General features: G+C 41.2%; 1 protein-coding gene across 1 annotated transcript in view; it reads left to right on the forward strand.

The window, feature by feature from the left end:
• Window positions 1–23: 23 nt before the first annotated feature.
• Window positions 24–19,497, forward strand: part of slc25a21 (solute carrier family 25 member 21) — a 95,553-nt gene continuing 76,079 nt past the window's right edge. Inside the window, exons 1-2 of the mRNA XM_073483002.1 lie at window positions 24–231; window positions 355–436. Coding sequence (XP_073339103.1) covers window positions 367–436 — 70 coding nt within the window. The 5' untranslated portion in view covers window positions 24–231; window positions 355–366. The remainder of the gene's footprint in view (window positions 232–354; window positions 437–19,497) is intronic.

A 19,497-nucleotide genomic window follows, 5' to 3' on the forward strand; every position in this document is an offset into this window, starting at 1 on the left:
CATTTTTATTTGCAATTTACAAAACACTTGGTGGCTGTGAGGCAATGGGAGGGTAAATGTGAAACAGCAGTTTTGTGGTGGTAATTGAATCCATATTAGCCTAGCCTAGCCTGGGAGCACTCGGAGAGATATCAGTGGTGCGCTCCTCCAGCGTGGGCTGCCTGCCGCTAACTCCGAGCTAACCGCGGGACGAGACACAGCCGAGGGGAGAGAGCTCACTGAGAGGGACAGGTAGGGCTGGCTGCTCACCAGCACCGAGGCTCACTGCTAACGGAACATTATGGCATGTTTATGGACCGCGAGTATGGATAACTTGTAGCTGTTTTTTCTCTCCCCGTGTGTTTGCTTTTTTAGGAAACCAGGAAAATGACAGCCAAAAAGCCGCAGAGCATGCTCCGGGAGGCTTCTCATCAGATTATTGCCGGTGGATCCGCTGGTGAGTCCAACAATTGTTCCACTTCAGCTGTTTGGGACACTTCAAACAGATTACGCAATACTTTATATAGCATGCATGCTGCTAAATGTAAGTAGCATATGAGCACACAGTGTTGTCAGTGAAACATAAACGCAGTGACGCCGTCCTTCCCGTTTGTCTTGGCATGGAAACCGGTCCAAAATGTGTCCCGCTATCGCTTACGCGTCGTTAATCGACAACCGAATAGTTAAAGTCTTCCGCGGGAGATGTGGGAATCTCCTGGCCAAAGATTACGCATGTGTTCTCAAGATAGTTCTCACACTCCTCACATGCTCGATCCGTGTGGGTGTTCACGGAAGCGTCGGAGAAGCGCATGCGTAAAAGTGTCCAAAACAAAAGGGGTTTTCTTAGGTGCAGCGCGCGGAAAGGAAACTTTCAATGAAATGTTCTTAGTTATTTCAACCAAAAGTATGATGAATTAACATCACCACCTGCAGCTTCAGTAAAATAATAACCTGAACACATGTGAGCAAGAATCAGAGCGACAGGAAGACAATGAATAGGATGCAAACTCACTGTAGGTAATACAAAGCTTTGTGGATGTAGTTTAATCATGAGTGCAAACATCTTTAGTGTAGTTGGAGTCCATTCAAATACAAATCATGGACTTACATACAGTACAGAGTGCCGAGGACACAAATTGGGCTAGATGGTGGCTGGAGTACAGACAGACCAGGTGCGGTGTCGAACCAAGAAATGTAAACACGTCTTAAAAAAGCTTTTTAGTTTCCTTGCGTCCAGCCTGAAAGTGAGCAGGAGTCAGCTCTCTCGCTTCTTCGCTCTACTTTAACCTCACACACAATCTCCTCTGTTCCTCCTCCCATTGTCTGTAAGTGAGTGGCTTTATGTTGCATAATTCGGCTGACACGTTGTTGAAGAAAAAAGGCAAAGCCAGCGAGAGAGACAACAGTGGAGTAGGTAGTCGAGTCAAGATCACAAATAACAATTTGCCTCACGGGGCTCTGTACAGCTGATGGCACATTCTGTCCTCAGAGCCTCATGAGACAGTTTCCCCTCGATCAGAGATGCAGTGAAGGAGGCGCTGCGTAGTCAAGTGTTCGTCATACATTTGGTGTAATTAACAGCTTAGTCTGGCTTTCATAATGAGTCTCGTGGGGGGATGTCACGTGGGTGTTGGAGATGGAAAAACACACGAATGAACGCTTCTCTTTAAAAGGGGTTATAATTTACTTCCAATCAAGTTTTGGTGACAGCGCCAGAGATAGCCCTCCTCTAAGTGATCACACCTAGTGAATAGTTATTATGCCACAATGAGTATAATATAGTTGAGCCAAAAAACGGGCTGTCTAACGATTCACACCCAAGCCATTATTGTGAAACAACAAATGTGTTGAAAGAGTTTGAGCACGCAGGTAGATTACCTTATTCCGTCTGCTCTGCCTCGCAAGTCTCATACAAAAAGTTACAGTTGCAGTTTGGCAGAAAATGGCAACAGGTAGGGTGTTGATTGCATGAGAAGATAGTCGACTCTTTTTTCGTACATGTTCTGTAAAGAAGTATGCAAAGCCAAGGTCGAGGTTGATGGTTAATCATTTTACATTCCTCAAATCTAGCAGGCGGCAGTGATAGTCAACGGTAGTGTGACTGAATGTGTAATAATTCACCCTTCATGAACTGCTTGCTGTTAAAATGTAGTCTCAGTCCTCCACTCTGCATGAGCAGCTCAGTGGCCAGCAGCTCAGCATTGTGGCTGCGTGTTATTTGTGGAATGAATGTGATGGATTCACACGATGCGGCTGCTCAGTAAAAAGCCAGAAATGTCGCAGGATACCAGAAGAAATGTTGGCTAATGTACATTCCTGCAAACCATGGATATGTTTACAACTTTACCTTACTTTATGTTGCAGCTTTACGTTTCTTTAGGTTCCGTTTTTCAATTCAAAATTGTGTGGTGACAATGCTGTGTTCATGGCTCAGTTAGGTTTAGGCATGAAAACCACTCGGTGAGGAAAAGATCATGTTTTGGCTTAAAACGCCTGATTTTTGTCGTTCCCCTTAAAAATATCCAGTGGTGTCACACTTGCAAATGTTTCAACGCTGTCTCGACCTGCAGCCATAAAACAACCTGTTTAGGGTTTGGAAAAGGTCGTGTTGTTGCCTAAAAGACCTGTTTTGGTCACCACAAACACAGCTGTCGCGAGGTCTCCTTAAAAATATCCAGTGGTGTCATGCTTACAACGCCATATCTAACTTGGGACATTGACCTGGCAGCCCAGTGGTGTTTTTTATGTCTTGTACGCAGTTTAATATTTAATTGAGTTCTTAATCCACACACTAAATTGTTACGTATCTCATACTTGGTAACTCATCATGTTCTGCTCTTCATTAGTAAGTCACACAGCTGCTGTGATGCTTCTTTGTGCCAGTTCTGCATCAAAATGTTTAAACGAAGAAAATATGATATGTTCTTTTATCTATTTGTGAACAAGTAACAGTAGAATGTTCTCAACAAGCGCGAGCGACATGGATTATTCAGAATGAGTGCAGACTCTCTCTTGTCTCTTCGTGGTGTCAGTTTTTGTTTTTTTCCCAACGGGCCAACAGCTGTAAACAATAAGGACCGCAAAACTCTTTCCTCATGTTTGTGTTCTTGCTGTTGTTTCTGCGCTCACTCACCGACTTGATCAGCACAGAAGGGCGTTTTTTTTTTTTAATCTTTCTGTCCACAATGTCCTAAGTTATTTTCATATACAGAACTCATAATAATACAATGTGAGACTTTACTTTACAGATGCCAAACATACTGTGTACCTTTTTGATATTTTCCAATGTGTTTGCATGTGAGCCTCTTTATTATAGGAGTATTGTTGGTAATGCAATTTGATTTGAAATATGTAGATTTCCCTATATAAACCGTTAAATAGGCTGAAAGCATCTTGTTATTTCACCATCGCACAGAATGACCATAAAAAGTTCAAGTGACTCATTAAATGCTTTGGGAAATCTCCAAGTTTGAAGCCAAAAGTACACTATGTTCTCTTCCTTCCTGCACAGTTCACAGGCAGATTTTCAGTCGATGGTTTGCTTCCCAGTGTTACGCTGCCCCTCCATAACACTTCCCTCTTGAGCTTGCTTGACTTTTGTGGAAAAATGTGACTGTTTCTTCTTGTCTGCTATCAAAGGGTTAAAGGGGTGTTTCAGCTGTTGTGTCACTGTTGTTGCAGTTCCTCTGGCTACTGACAGAGGTTGTTAGAGGTCCTGTATTACTTCAATTGATGGCTCCTTAACTTTACTTGCAATTATGTACTTCTAATCCGTGTTACAGCCAGTAGAAATGTCTGTGACACCTGGTGCTTAGTTGCCATGTCCTCTCTCATGCTGTTAAAGTCACTGATGTAATCGTTTTACTGCTCCAAAGGAAATCGCACAATGTCAAAAGTTTCTCTAAACAGTTAGTGCAGTATATTCCAGGTGTTTTACAGTGGAATGATTGGCGTTTGGTTCCAAAAGTCTGATATTTACCTCATTTTCTCCAGTACTTTGCGGACATACCTTCGTTCATTTAAGAAGGAACTAACAGCCGATCCCAGCAGTGGTAAATGCACCGTCCTGGCTCCTCTGCAACCAAAACAAACAAACACACTTTTGGTCAGGAGTGCAGTTGGTTGGCATTTTTTTTATGTTGTGTGAGCTCTCCAGAGATTGTCGCATTACCATCTGTGATCGGCTAATGAACGCTGGGTCTACGTGTTGGTTATAGGCCTGGGCAATATTGCTATATCATGATATGAGACTATGCACGATCTGATATCCCCCTGTCGTTGTTCTTCCTGCAACATCATAATAATTGTTGCTCCAGGACCACGAATGCAACCGACGGATCATGTTTTTTTTAATGTCATACTTTCGCAACTTGGGGAAGAAGATCATAAAAATACGCATATGGGAGAAGTTATCCCTTTGTAACATGTATTTAACGTCGTGAAATGATCTATTTTAACCCAAAGCAACATTAATTATGGTGTTCAAGAAGCAAAACCAATTAGATATCGTAATATTGTGATATGGCATAAGTGTTGTATTTTCCTGCTTTTAAAGGCTGTATTACAGTAAAGTGATGCAATGTTCTGAACTTACCAGACTGTTCTACTTGTTCTAGATTTCAAAATATCAAGAAATATATATTGTGTATCGTAATATAGCCCAAAAATACTGCAGTATTTTTTGAAGGCCATGTCGGCCAGGCCGTATGAACTTCAGTTGACTTTTAAGTCAGTTGGCAATGAACAGCTCTTTTCATGCTGTCAACTAATTATGCAGTAGTCCGGGTGCTACTTGTCTCGGGTGATGTTTTTACGAGAAACAAGGTGTCACGTACTCACACCTCACAAGCCCCCTGGGTGTGACAGCCGGCTGTCCTCAGCCTCCGTTCGTCTGTCCTCACCCAGAATGATGGGACAGAAGTTTTAACCCCTGAGCAGAATGACCTCAGTGTTTCTCCTCCCCTTCACTCTATACCTCCACTCCAGGGATTTTTTTTCTTCATCCCGACTCAGCGTTAACGAGGATGGAGGCGGACCGGTGTTAATTTATGTGCGAGCCGGTGATCAAGCCTGTACGTTAAAGCTGCGTTCTGTTTTCTGTAAAGTCGTCTTGACAAGGTTCGGCATTCTGCAGTGCGTCAGTGCGTGTTTACCTCTGTGTTGAGTGCCAGGTGTATTACAGTGTGTTTATTTTGTGATATTAGCGGGACCTTTTTACTGTGTGTAGAGCTGAAGGACTAATTGGAAAGACAAATAGTTGCTTACCTTTTTGATAATAATCCCTCTAATGGGTAACATGGTGTTTTTTCCCTTTTCCCTTCTCAATTCAAACTTTATGACAGACTCAGGCTCCAGATAAAAGACAGGACACTCCATAGAATAAGTTATACACATATAGGGATTGGTAGGGTGTAGTGCTAAACCTTATCTTTAATTAATCCATGCATGATATTTCTTAAAACAGCTCGGAAAGTGTTGACTCCTGCAGCCGCAAACGTTTTACTCGCACTGTACAATCTCAGTCTGTTAAACATCATTCTCAAGGCATCATCATCAGCCACTTGAGGTCTGTGTAAGCTTTCATTTTCGTTTGACCGTAAGTGTGCAGTACAAAGTGGTGTACAGTTTGCTCTGAACAGAGACATCTTCACTCCATCTGCACACATAACTAGCGTGAGAGCATGTTTATTGCTTGTGCATACATCTTGCGGCGCTGCCTATAAATGTCATCATCATCTGTCATTTGTTCTGTAATAACAAGTCCAAGATGTTTAACCTTTTTACCAACCTTAAGATAATTATGAGACAATTTGAAGTCAGGAAATTTAAGACACTTGTCCTCCTTGGTTCTACAAATTAGGACAGCGCTCTTACCCGCAATGTATTTGACATGATGTCCAACACCATACACAGAGTCGTATAGTTAATGTAAAGGGGGTTCACCAGATGTGTAATGAATGGATTAGACACATTTGCATGCTTATTTCCAGTGATTGTTTAAATATAAATAAAAAATATAATTAAGCTTGAATAAAGGAATTAATTTTTGTTTTGTTACATTAATTTCACTGAATATCAATGATTATCATACTTTATGAACAGATTAGAGAAATTGGCCAATAACATCGTTATTAGACTGGTGTTAATATCTTGTTTTGTCCTTTTACAAAGACCGGATCCTGCAGAATCTTGGGGGATGACTTAACTTGAGACTTGGCTTGCCTGATTAACCCTCCCTGACTTGACCCAAGAAAAAATGACTTGGGACTTGCTTGAGACTTCGACCAAATGACTTGTGTCCCAGTGTGTTTGTTGGAGTTCTGTGTATTTCCAATAAATTCAACATGGTTGTGCAGCAATCATTAAAATGTTCAAACTCACTTCATCCTGCAGATGAGCGAATGGGTAATGACGCTATGTAAGTCATACATTAACTGCCTTTCTCATTTTGTCCACAAGGGGGTAGTAGTTGCATACTGTATCTGTTGGCATGGTAAAGGGACGCTCCAACATTTTTAGTGGTTGAGTTTCAGTCTAAACTTTTGGTTACAGGGAGACAGTGATGCATTGGGCGCTCTGCAGGGCAGCTTACGAGGATTTGTAACTGATCTCAAATAAAAAATTTAAGTTATGTTCTCTTATGAATGAGCAGATGGAAGTAGAGGCAGAAAAATGTCCTGAAAATAATAATGTCATAATGATTAAATACACAGTAAACCAAATACAAAATAAAAAAAGGAAAGGAAATCTATCTAGTTTCATGCTCACTGCTGTAATGTTTTCTCTAAGTCCTTTGTTATTTCCTTGGTGGATGCATTTTTTAAACTCCATGAGTAAATCGATCCGTCTCCAGCAAATGGACTGTGACGACATGAGACAGACGCCCCCGCGTGTGATTACTGCAGCTCTCCCTCCAGACTGTCAGAGCCTCGCTCAGACTCTCCTGATTTAATTGGTTTTAAACAGTGAACCTGAAATCAGTCGGGAAAGAACAAATAAAGCCACTTAGGCGAAATGTAGGAGAGGAGGAAAAGGAGGAGAGGGGGGAATCAAATAAATAAAGTCAAACAGCGTGTGTGCACATGAATGAATGTGTGTGTGTGTGTGTGTGTGCATGTGTGTGTGTGTGTTATCCACTGACAGAGGCTGCAGTGTGTGTTTCTTTATCTTCAAGTGGCTGCACCAATCACAGCCGAATTAGGCCTAATATTTATTTCCAGAAACAATTGTACATGTTTCACTGGGGCTTTGATTGAACTCCCGGTGGACATGTTGTAGACAGATGTTTAGATGACCTCATGTTTGAAGTAATGTTGATTCTGGATGGGGTGCCTGTTCCTCTAAATCTGCCTCCCATCTCTCTCTTTTTTTCCACTTCTTGTGTCTCAGTCTGGGAGGGCACACGGACCTCACGTCCTTCATATTTAATGTGTGCTTTGGCTCGCATTAAACGGCACACATTAACATTTTTTGTTCCATCCTTGACAGACAGATGTCCACATGCGTGGGGGTCGTGGATGGCTTGTTTAAAATGAGCCATGATAGTGCTGAAGGATGGCTACTTAACCGGACACATCTGTCTTTTGTTCTCAGTGCTTCTCTTTACACGTGTCTGCTTCAGAACCAGACCTGGATATACCGTGAAGGCAGCATTTCTGACAAGCTTGTAAACATTAGAGTGAACTGCATTGATTATTTGAAGTATCAATTTCTTTATAGACACTTGAGCAAAATTCCCCCTTGTGTTTCTCTAAGAATAAATTGCATGCTGCAGGGTGCGCAGGCAATAATTAAAGTAACCCCTCATTTAATAAGGAAAAATTACAACGTTCCAAAAATAAACACGTGAGATTTATTATCTCTGTCAAATAATTACCGTCCTCGGCTAATGTGAATGATCACAATGCCATAAGAAATCAGCTGAATGTGAACAGGCATTAAGTCTAATGGTGGTCTAATTAATGTGCCTTCACATCCAAATCTTAAGGAAGCTCAATTCTGCCAGTTAAAGAAACACAACTGATGAAAACTTTGCCATGATTTAAAAAAAAAAAAAAAAATCTCATGGTAAATCATAATTATGAGGGGAAAAAGCATAATAATGAGATGAAAAGTCAGAATAATGAGAGAAATGTACTTTGTACTTTTTTAAATTGAATTATGACTTTTATCTCATCATTTTGACAAAATGTAACTAATTATTTTTTACCCGTTATTGCATAATTACGAGTTTTTAGCTCATGATTATAATGGTGATTAAATAATGCTATTTGCGCAATCATAATTAAATAATTAGGCCTGAATTATTTATCTTAAATTAAGTTGAATTATATTTTGTCAGGCAAGGGGGTCTTTTTTTTTGCTACTTTCCATTTTGACACACAAAAATATAATTATAATTAATTTTATCTCTGCAAAAGCCTGATCAGTAATATCTCCTGCAGCAGAAATGCCATTGGGCACTGCTAATGTGCACTAAACACACATTATCAGCAGGCCCAGGGGAGTATGACGGGTATTTTTCGTCAGGGACAGATGTTGGTAACCTCAGCTCACGCTGTCTTTAAAAGACTCTGGCGGTCGGTCGTGTGCCATTTGGCTGACTTCCTGCGCTACAATCAGCGTGGCTAATGACTGCGTTTTGACAGCAATATGCCTACGAAGATTCTCAGTCATCCAGGTCGGATAGAGTCAAACAAGAAGTCTCTAATGGCTGCCTGTTAAATCGGCAGTGTCTGTCTTACAGCACAGAAACAATTACATTTAAAAAATATATATTTTTGTTTATGTAAAAAAAAAAAAGCAGAACCATTACGGCAGACATCAAGACTCCGCATGATGGCTTGGCCTCCTTTTTTTCACTTATGTAATGCCAGCAGCAAAATCAAAAACATGTCTTTATTTGACTGCGTCTCAGTTTCAGCTGTGTCTACAGGTGAGGCCTGTCAGGCTTCAGGCTGCATGTGAATCATCGTGATTTGACAAGTGCCATCAATTCTCAGTGAAATTAGCTCAGACCGGGACTCAGATCTGTCTCTGTCACATTTTTGGACGGAATGAGCACAGAGAAAGGTAACTGAATCCTGAATCCTTGTACTTTCTTAGCTGTAAATTTGGCTTTTTTTAAGCGGTGTGTTTGTTTGCGTTGACGTTCATTCTGATTTAAGACAAAAGCAGAACCGCACTCAGAGTCTGGACAGAAATAAAGCAGTGTGTCCAAGCTGAGGGTCTGTGATGTGATGTATGAGCCCCTCTCGCGCTCTCGACGTTATCTTAATGACGTGATTTATGAAAACGGTTCCCTGGCGGAGTTTCGGCGGACCGGAGGAGGCCGGGCGGTGGGGAGAGAAGGAGACTCCTCTGTTGAAATGTGCTCAGCCAAAGACGCAACACACAGTTACAGCTGTTGTTGGTCAAGGAGCCAGCCCAGTGAGTTTAGGTGACACACTACTGCATCATTATTGCAGAACGTATAATGTGACTTTAATGGGTCACACTTTATAATAACCATTATTAATAAAAGGCACATTTAGAGTTAATTAAACTTAATTTGATAGTCATTTCACTGTTAACAAACAATGAAATGCTTTATAAACCGTTTAGTGAGCAATTGTAAAGCTTTATCATCATCCTTATAATAAACAATTGCTTGATATATCTTTTTTTCAGGCGCACTATGTGGTTTTGGAAAAGAAATTCAAACTCCGAACGGTAACATTCACATTATTAATAAGGTAATAATTAAAACTTACAAATATTTATCAGAAATATGTACTCGATATTTTTCCATAACTGAATAAACAAGCTGTCCAGAATGTAGGAAAGGGGCTACGTAGAAGGGTCCTTCAAATATAAACAAAGTCAATGAATATGATCGCGTCGTCCTTTGATTAAAAGTTCTTCCCCAAAACTACATAGTGCACCTTTTTATCTCATTGCAGATAAAATACATTGTTTTAAAAATGCGCTACTTTAGCTCCAATAGAACGTGCAATCTGCAGAGTAACCAGTAACGTAAGTTATCAAATAAATGTAGTAAACAGTATAATATTTACCTCCAAAATATAGTGGAGCGGAAGTATAAAGTAGCAGAAAAGTGTAGTACAAGTACATTAATAATGTGCTTAAGTACAGCTCTTGAGTGAATCTACTTAGTTACATTTCATCACTGTGTAAGGTTACATAATGTGGGCAGTGCAGGGTCCAACTGATCACAGTCATATATTGCAAACAGACAGTAAACAAATAGTTATTTTAGAAGAATACTTTTACATGCAGGCTTCAATGAGTTAATTATAACCGGTAAGAACTATGATCTGATGATGGTTTAGCGCATGAATACGAGCAGCATGGTGGTCCGTTTTCATTAGTAATTTACAGTTGTCTTGGCAGGTCAGAACCTCTTCGAAAACAGCCTTTGGTGAATATCATGGTCAGGCATGTCGACACACACAGGGCATTTATCATACATGTGAGTTCCTAGGATAATAATAATAATTATACTGTTATGGTACGAGCGGATTCAGTCAGATAATTATGATTGCTCAACATGGAAGACTTTCTCTGCATCATTGCCTCCTATTTAGAAGTACCAATTATTAAAACCAGGGCCGCTGCGCTGCAGGGAGCTGATTTTTTAGACTTTTTCATCACATCATGGCATGATTTCATACTGCAAACAAGATGATCTCGCCGCGTGACACTTCACCAGTAGTGCGAGTCATTACAACGTGTGCGCGGAGGGGTTTATTCACAATGCTAGAACACGGAGGAGGGCCGGTGCGGAGTAAGTGCTGAGATCACTCAAGTTCCGTGGCAGTGGAGAAGTGAAAAGTGAAGGCGGACATCGTGCAGCACATGGCAACAATAATAAAACTGGGAGGGAAATCAGCAAAACAAGCTATGCTTAATTGAGCACTTAGACTAAGTAGTCAAGGGGCAAAGAGAGAGTGACCCTGCAAGAAAATGAAAGTTTACAGTTGTGAGATTGTACTGTGTGTGTGTTTTCGGTGCATCTGGGTTATGTATTCGTGCGAAGGAAAAATGGCTGCGTGCGTGGGCAACGTTTTCATGCCACGAAATGGTCAAGCGTATGTGTTTGTTTGTTTGTTTTCGTTTGCGTGCGCGTGTGCATCCGAGTGAGAAATTTATGCCGGGAAATTGGACATAATTGGGTGTGTTTTTGTGCTAGACGTGCGTGCACATGCATCTAAGGAAATAGATATATTTAAGCGTGTGTGTGTTCTGCATGGGTCTGGATTATGTTTTCTGAAGTGTGTATATTTTTGAGCCCGCCGCTGTCTTGAACCTCCTAATTAAGTCACAGGAGGGACGAGCTCTTCCTGTGGAGAGCTACCGTCTGTCATCCCGGACGTTCTTGTATTTATTGCTTTAAAACAATTGTAAAAATGAACTTTTCCAAAAGTTTTGACTGAACCTTAAGAGCAGCAACATGGCCGCTGTTTATCCTCCACCACCTTGTTCCTCATCGACATTGACATGTGTGTTGAAAAGTCTCGAATTGGGCATTTAACCTCCTGCCCTGCAGCTCGTAGCCACAGTCGGCAGTAGGTCAGACATATGGGCCTGCTGCACTGCGGTAGGAGCAACCACTGGATGCTTTCCTAATGCTGATTTTTCAGGCTCACCGGTTTTTGATCTCTTGTTTAATAGTTTTTGTTTTGTTTCAGGAAATCTTCGAGAACGAGTCGAGGCCAAGACAAACCTCATGTTATTTCAACTGAATTTGATACACGATTCAAGAGTTCAGATACAGTAATTACAAACCCTCGGTGCTCCTGCTGTAAGCGCTGAAATATAAATAAACATAATAAGTACTGTCAAAAAAACAAAAACAAAACCGGACAAACTAAAAACCCCGAATTACATGGCCATGTATTTGTGTGTGCGTGCGTGTGTGTGCATTGTGCGCCCTGTGATTCTCTGGATGAGCTGGAAATTTACAACACAGGTTTTTACAGTAAGCCCCGGCCAAAAACTGTAATTCTTCCTCCCCTTTTAGCTCTGTAGTTGGGAGACGGGCCTGCCCACTTTGGGTTAACTCTATCAAGATGAACAGCATTTGGGCCAGTGCAGTAATCATAATGTAATTTGTTGTGCTCACGGGCCAATTTGTGTCGTTTGAGAGGAAATATCCCGTGCCTGGTGGCCGTGCGAGCGCATGTCCCGGGGCAAGGCTTTAATTTAGGGAAGTTCAAATTTATAGACACTTTGTATTATTTCTGATCTTGAGTGGTTGGAGGATGACATACTTAAGAGAAGAAGGACGCTGGCAGGGGACGAGGGAAAATTTGATAATGAGAAACTGAAAAAATGAAAGGTCATGTTTGGAATCTGTTTACCATTTCATTATCATTCTGAAATCAAAGAGTCCCGCAGCGAAATCGAAGCGGACGCAAATGTCAGGGTCTGGAAAGAGCTCGTAAAGAACAGTGAGAGGTGCAGTTTGTTTGAATAAAGAGCGAGGGATGGAGACGTGAAGGAAGCTGCGGGGTTGGAGAGAAAAAAGAGCAGTGTGTTAGTGTGTTAATGTTCATCCTGAGAATGATGCAATATGTTCCACAGCTGCAGCGATTACTTGATTAACCGATCAATTGTTGTTATTTACATGTGCAAGGACAACAAAATATCAGGCATTTCAAGTGTTAACATTCATTTCCTGCGCTGCATTTTTAACGAGGATTAAAATGTCTCACCCTCTGGAGGAGGATCTGATCCAAATATGTCATGAATATGATGACTCAGGCAGAGAGACTAGAGGGCAGGAGAGAGCCATACTGCTGCTTTTTTTAATCCGCCTCTTTGATGCAGCGAGTTAAGAGTTTGTTCTGATCCCAGCGGACGGACTTAAAGGTAATAAGAAGACGGATAACTTTGCTGATCCTTTCACATGTATGCGCAAATGATTTCACTTAACCAAGACGTACAGCTCTCAAAATATGAGATAATCCCCTCACATCTGTGTTTAGTTTGCCGCAGGTATCATTGGAAATGTTAATATTACCAGTATGGAGAGTTATTTATCCTGAAAGGCCTCCAAGCTTTCATTCAGCACACTGATTCTTGAAATTGTTTCATCCCCACGCTGAGATCCAAATCATGACTCAGATAGGACACAGGCTGTGTTTTCTATGGCCTGTGTGAGATTTGAAACAAGGGTTCACACTGAGACGCGTTTAGTAGAACGGAGACCACACAGGGCGCCGGCACAGCAGCTCTGCAGCGTTTGGGGAGAGGGCAGCGGCCGAGGAACGGGGACGGAGGAAGGTTAAGTTATCAGTCTGACGGGGCAAGCGCTCAGCTGGGCAGCTCTGTAATCAGAGGCTCTGACAGATGCTTTCTCGATAAGAAATCCCCACAGAAGCTTTGGAGGAACACACAGGCGGCCAGCTGTTTCCATAGTGAGGCATTGATGTTGACGTCTTCAAAAGGAGAATGTGAATCCAACAATAACTGTAGCAAAGGCCTGTCTCTTTTCAAGCTTCCCTCTCGTCTGCTGCTTTTAGAGCAGGTGATCTTTTTTTTCTTTAACTTTCTTCCCCCTGAATTTGTGCGTTTCCAAGTTTGCGCTGCTCGGTGTGTAACAGTTGGAGTTGAATTATCAGTCCAAAAAAAAAAGTTTCCTCTGTCTCTGCCTGTACCGCACAAGAAGAAATCTTTCGAGAGCTCCATTGGTGTTCTGGTCTTTCCTGAATTGCGGTACTCTCGGGTGTGTTTCATAATGGTACTTGGAGCGTTGCAGCCTGATATATCACACCCAGGGGAGAATCTGCACTCTGCAACAATCTATCAGTCCCCAGGCTGGAGGAGGAAGGCAGAGTGACACACTCAGGCAGGCCTCTGCCATTATGGCCCCCCCATCATATTCAAAATTTACTTTAAATTGATGGTGTGTGGTTTTTTTTTTGGTTTTTTTTAAACGTCTTGAGTGATCATACACAGGCTTTTGTGGTTTTGCAGATGTTGTTTTTATTGTGATTACTTGAGGAAATGTTTTGTTAGTAAAATTTTGGATCATTTGATTGCCGTCTTCTTGAGTCATTCTGTATGTGCGTTCAGTTGTCAGTTCGCTTTATTTTAATAGTTTATTGATATTTACATCACCCACGCTCTGAAAACTGTAATAATGATTATAATTATACAAATATTACTCCTAAACTTTACTTTCTACTTGATACAATAACACTACAGCTCTCGGTTTTTCTTAAGTGGAAAGGAGACAAGGTAATTACCCTCGGGGCAATTAGAGAAAGGGGCTGAGGGAGTAGGAAAGTCATTTTCTAACCCAAACATCCTGGTCCGAGGGGCCGGAGTGGCTGGACGGCCTCCTGGAGGCCGCTAGCTGGCTTGCGGGGAGCCGTTCGTGGGGAAGTGGATCAGGGTTTGTTTTCTTTCTCTGGAGGCAGGCCTCTGAAACCTCTGCCAGATGAACAGCACCTGAAAAACGCAGCAGCAGCAGCAGCAGCAGCAGCAGCAGCTCTCCCGCCACCGTCGGCAGAGGGAGTGATTTACTGTACTCGGCTAGGCGTGCTCGTGTGCATGAAATCCTTTAGTCAGCTTCATCACGCTGTAAGCACCACAGTGGATCAGGGAGGAGGTAGTTTGTTGGTGGTTTTCTCTGCAGTCTCTTTAAGGCAGCTCAAATATGTTTGTGTGGCCCTATAAACACGCACAAGCCGCATAATAATGCCAACTTATTACACACATATGCAAAAAGCTGGCAAAAAAAAATTGCAACCTAATGAGGACATGTGAATGCGAAAAGCAAATGTGGTTCCTGCGGCTTGATTTTTATTTTGGCAAATCATTAACCTGCACTGTAATCTTAATATTGCATTTATGAAGCCGCATAAATCAGAGTTTCCATTCACGTCAACGTCCATTCAATCAATCCAAATCATTTGTCTTTTACACGAGGAAATATACAGTGGCAATCCCGGAAAGAAAGAAAAAAATGTTAGTTTAGTTTTTAGCTTGGTTGACATTATACGAGAAGGAGCACATCTGCAAAAGTGTCCTTGTTAACACAATAAAGTTCAAGATTTATTTCCAATGTGTTCCTTGACATCATGCTACCAACACAATGAATACTTACCGTATATCACCACCAGTAAAAAGTCACTCCAAGTCAAACATCTAATTACATACAAATTATAATTAATGAGTAGTTGATTACTCGAAAACTAACTGACAACTGTGAGAATCTGCTGGTTTTTTTGTACATTGTAGTAAACTGAATATATTCTGGTTGTGGACTGTGAGTCAGGTCTGAAGATGTCACCCTTGGCTCTAAAATTGCGACAAGTACTTTTTTGACTGTCGGCCAAATAATGAATCGATTAATTCATTAATTCAGATTCATTATATTGAAAATAGTCTCATAGCCCTGAGCCAGAGATTTTTTATTAATCATTGCAGCTCTACTACACTTAGTGGTAATTGTATGGCGCTATACTTCTTTAAATCTCAACCAGTAGAATGAATGTTGGCAGACACATGTTGCACATGTTGACACTTTACATTTGAAAATGTTGCAACTTTATGCTCATTTGGGTGCATTTTTCTTCATGCTCTGGTTAGGGTTGGGCACAAAAACCACTTGGTTAGAGTCAGGAAAAGATCATGTTTTGGCTTAAAAAATATGTTTTTGTCACCACAAACACGGGTGGAGATATCCCGACTTTTCATAAAAAATATCAGTATTTTTGCCACCACAAACACGGTTTGAAATTGTCCCGAGTTCTCTCTCTTTTGAAAATGTCAAGCGGTGTCGCGCTTACAGATGTTAAAACACAGTCTTGAACTGTGGCCACTGGCTTGGCAATTTTCTCTCCTGTAACTTCACCACCATCCGCTCCACCTCACAATGCAACTCACAAGCATGTAATGTGAACATTATGTGACACGTTTTGCCAACATGGTATGTAGTTCACTGGATTCTTCTTCCTCTAAAGTGTGAATATTAGCTGGATTTCTTAGTCTCCCATGATAAAAAACTGAATTGTTTTGAGTTTTGGTCTGTTTATATTTATATTTTACAGACTGATTAATTGAGAAAATCATAGTCAGACTAAACAATGATTAAAATAATCAGCCCTAGTTGGGATTGTTTAGATATTAGTGAGTGCATAAACATGTACTCAGGCTGGATTTAAGTCTGTGATACAGGATATAGCTTGTTTGCCCATCAATGCTGGGCCTGCCTCGTCTACAAAGAGTGCAGACAAACTGATGTGGTCATCGAAAAGAGTCCACACAAAAGACAGGCGGAGGGGAGAAGATGAAAAATGAGAGAGCAGAAAGATCTGGGAGCGGCCACAGAGGGACAGAAAGAGAGAAAAAAAAGAAAAGAAAAGAGAAAGCTCTGGCGCTCCGGCCCTCCTTATGATCCGTTTGTTCATTTGATCTGAGAATCACTCTGCGAGCCGAGTCACAGTTCTGACAGTACAGAGCGGAGAGCATGTCAGGAGTTTAACGCCTTGTGAGTGAAGTCCATCAGGAGAGAAACGGGGCAGAAAGCTCCGCGTTAGAAACCCGACATGAAAAATTGAGCTTTGTGGGAAAGCGAGGAGGAAAATGGGCATTTTTGCATGAAGGTGAATTTAATCTGAGGTGCAGAGAGCTGTCTGTATGACAAATGTGATCCATTTATTAGTCATTCTAGTCGAGCCAATCCCCTCCGATACAGTGTAGATCTCTAAATTTGTCCTGTGAGAAGAAGAAGAAGAAGAAGGAGTAGAAGGAGGAGAGGCTCATATTTGTATTCACGACTGAATGAGAATTAGTCTTGGCCTCCTGACAAGAATCTCTAATGAGCAAACACTGGATGACATCATTTTGAGGTTTGGAGGGAATTAGCTTGATTAGAATAACCCTCCACTCTCACCTTGGCGCAGGCATCCAACTGCTCTGCAATCTGCCTGTCAAAGCCTCTCTCAGCTCCTATGGTTTTGGTTTTGAGACTTTTCCCCCCACACTGTGGTGCGTTTAATGTGGAAGAAGAACATTTAAGGGGGAAAGAAAAATGAGCGTTGGCGCTGACGTTTCGTTAAGCAGGATTTTTGTTATTCTGCTGAACATTTTTAGCTGTTAACAGAGAGACGAGGAGGAGCGGGGGGGGAGGTGTCTGGTTTTATTTGTCATTGTTGAGTTTGCACAGTTCCCTCATCGCTGGGATGAGTGAGGCTCGCCATCAGCTCTCTAAAAACAACAAGCCTCGCCTGCCAAACTTCCTAGATAATTAGCGAAGCATTTCACACTGTGCAGAACATCAAAAAGGACATGGAAAATTGACAAATTAAGCATGGTCCATGTAAAGAGGGAGGGGTGTTTCTGGAGTGGAGAGTTGGTCGAGCTCCAACAGAGCACATGGTCACTCTAAAACAAGTGTGCTGCACAACTTAGTCCAATTTACACCAATCAGCGGTGCTGTGGGTTTTTTAATGCCCTGTTTTCATTCTTCCAAGACATTTCTTTATTCTGAATTCATTAGCTAATTTATTATCTGATGTTTATGATAGAGGCTTTATAACTGATTATAAGCACCAAGATAAGCACGAGTAGAATGTGCTAAATTGAATTTTAATGCAGCCACAGCATGACTTGAATGCGATTTGTAGGGCAGAAAGAGTGTTTTAAATTTGGTTACCGCATTTCCTGGGTGGGTCAGACAGCCTCTTAAAACACAATCAAACACAAAGTCTGAAATGTGATCAAAAGTGTTGGGTTTGTTAAGTGCTGATTGTTTGTGTAGTCTGCGCCTACGATGACTGCCAGACAATTTACGTGCTCATTATTAGCCCCTTCGTGATGATTGTTCTTGCAGAAATCAGGAAAATCCAGAGCATGTATTGTATTTGGCATTTAGGGATGGTGTTTTTGAGAAACTCCTCTTCATGGCATGACATTTGTTTCATCAACATCAATTTGCGATATTGCAACTTTGATGAAAACAACTTGACATGTGACTGAAAAATTATCTTTTTATACATGAAAGTAGACAGGCAAGTTTAGCTCCAGTTGACAGCAAATTTCCAGAAAATCTGCAAAGTAAATTGCAAATGACAGCTTCTTTTCATACACTACTCTTTTGCTAAGCCTGATTTTTCAGATTTCCAGCATATTCAGGGATTTCTTTCTACACATATCAGGGTTTTGTTTTAGGGCTGCACAATATATCGTTTAGCATGAACATTGTGATGTGCGCTTGCAAAATAATCACATTGCAGGTCATGCAATGTCATATAAATGGAAATTAACTCAAACGCGTCCTGCTAAAACCTCTTTTAGCTGGACGCTGTTTTATGAAAGTTTGGAAAATGCTTTTGCAATGAGTTTTTAACCATTATCTTTTTCAATGTTTGGAATGTGCTTGAATATAATCCTTGAAAAATGCTTGCTACATAATACGACTGTGTCATCGACATAAGGATGAATTAAAACCAAAAAATATAATATCTTAAATGAAACAATCCTGTTGTCATACGTATTTGTTCATTGTCACTTTATATTTTGCAATTGCATTTATAGCAGCAATTTTGTTGTGATGATAAAGGCTTCAAAAGTATGGAAATTTTTGGGTTAGTTATCTTAAAATTGCTTGAAAAGAGTTTGAATTTTGTTCTTAAAAGCTGTAAAAACCATGTAGTGAATTCTATTTAGTGACTCTATGGCATTGATGAATTCTTGTTACATGTAGCTGATGAGGTTTATATGTTCATTTACATACAAACCAATGCAACCTCATTCTGAGTCAGAAAATCATCCATCACATGGCAAAAACATCGAATCAAGAGATGCCAAAATCCAGTTTTTGTAATTCCAGTGCAAACACATGCATACAGTAAGTTGTTCATCTTATATAAACACACTGTAAACATACACACATGCAAATGCAACATGCTTGAACATACATATATACATACACACCCTTATATACACTGATCACGGTCACCACACCCCCCTCAGTCCTGCAGCCTCAGCCCAGCAGAGGAAACTGTCACTGTGTCCACCGTGGCACTCTGGAGAGTTGAACTTGACTGAAACATATGTCTTCAATTTTAATAGCTCTCCGTTCCCCCAGATGGCCTGAAGGGGGGGAAGGTTGCCTGAGAAGCTGCGTTTCATGTAAGAATAATTTGTGCTAAGTAGCTGGGCGATCTGTTTGTTACGCTAGAGCCGACAGTTTGTTTATGTTTCTTGAGGAGTATGATGGATGGGGCAGGAGTTGATGCTAATTAGACTAAATTGTTGCGAAGAATGCTGAGGGTCTGCACTGCACTGCTGAGGCCAGTTTCCATTGTTCCTGCGTCTTCGCACTTTGGGCATAATTGAATGGAGCTTGGGCCCATTCATCATGGCAGTGGGCGTCCAGGGCAGGAAACAAATGGCTGGACCTGGATGGAGAGGTTTGGGGAGAAGAGGAACTGTGGATGACAGAGGGAGAGCTGGTTGCTGGAGAAGGAAGATGTCACTTTTTTTCCCTCATGGCCAAAAAGA

Source organism: Pagrus major, chromosome 16 (assembly GCF_040436345.1).
Source record: "Pagrus major chromosome 16, Pma_NU_1.0".
NCBI classification, from domain to species: Eukaryota; Metazoa; Chordata; class Actinopteri; order Spariformes; family Sparidae; genus Pagrus; species Pagrus major.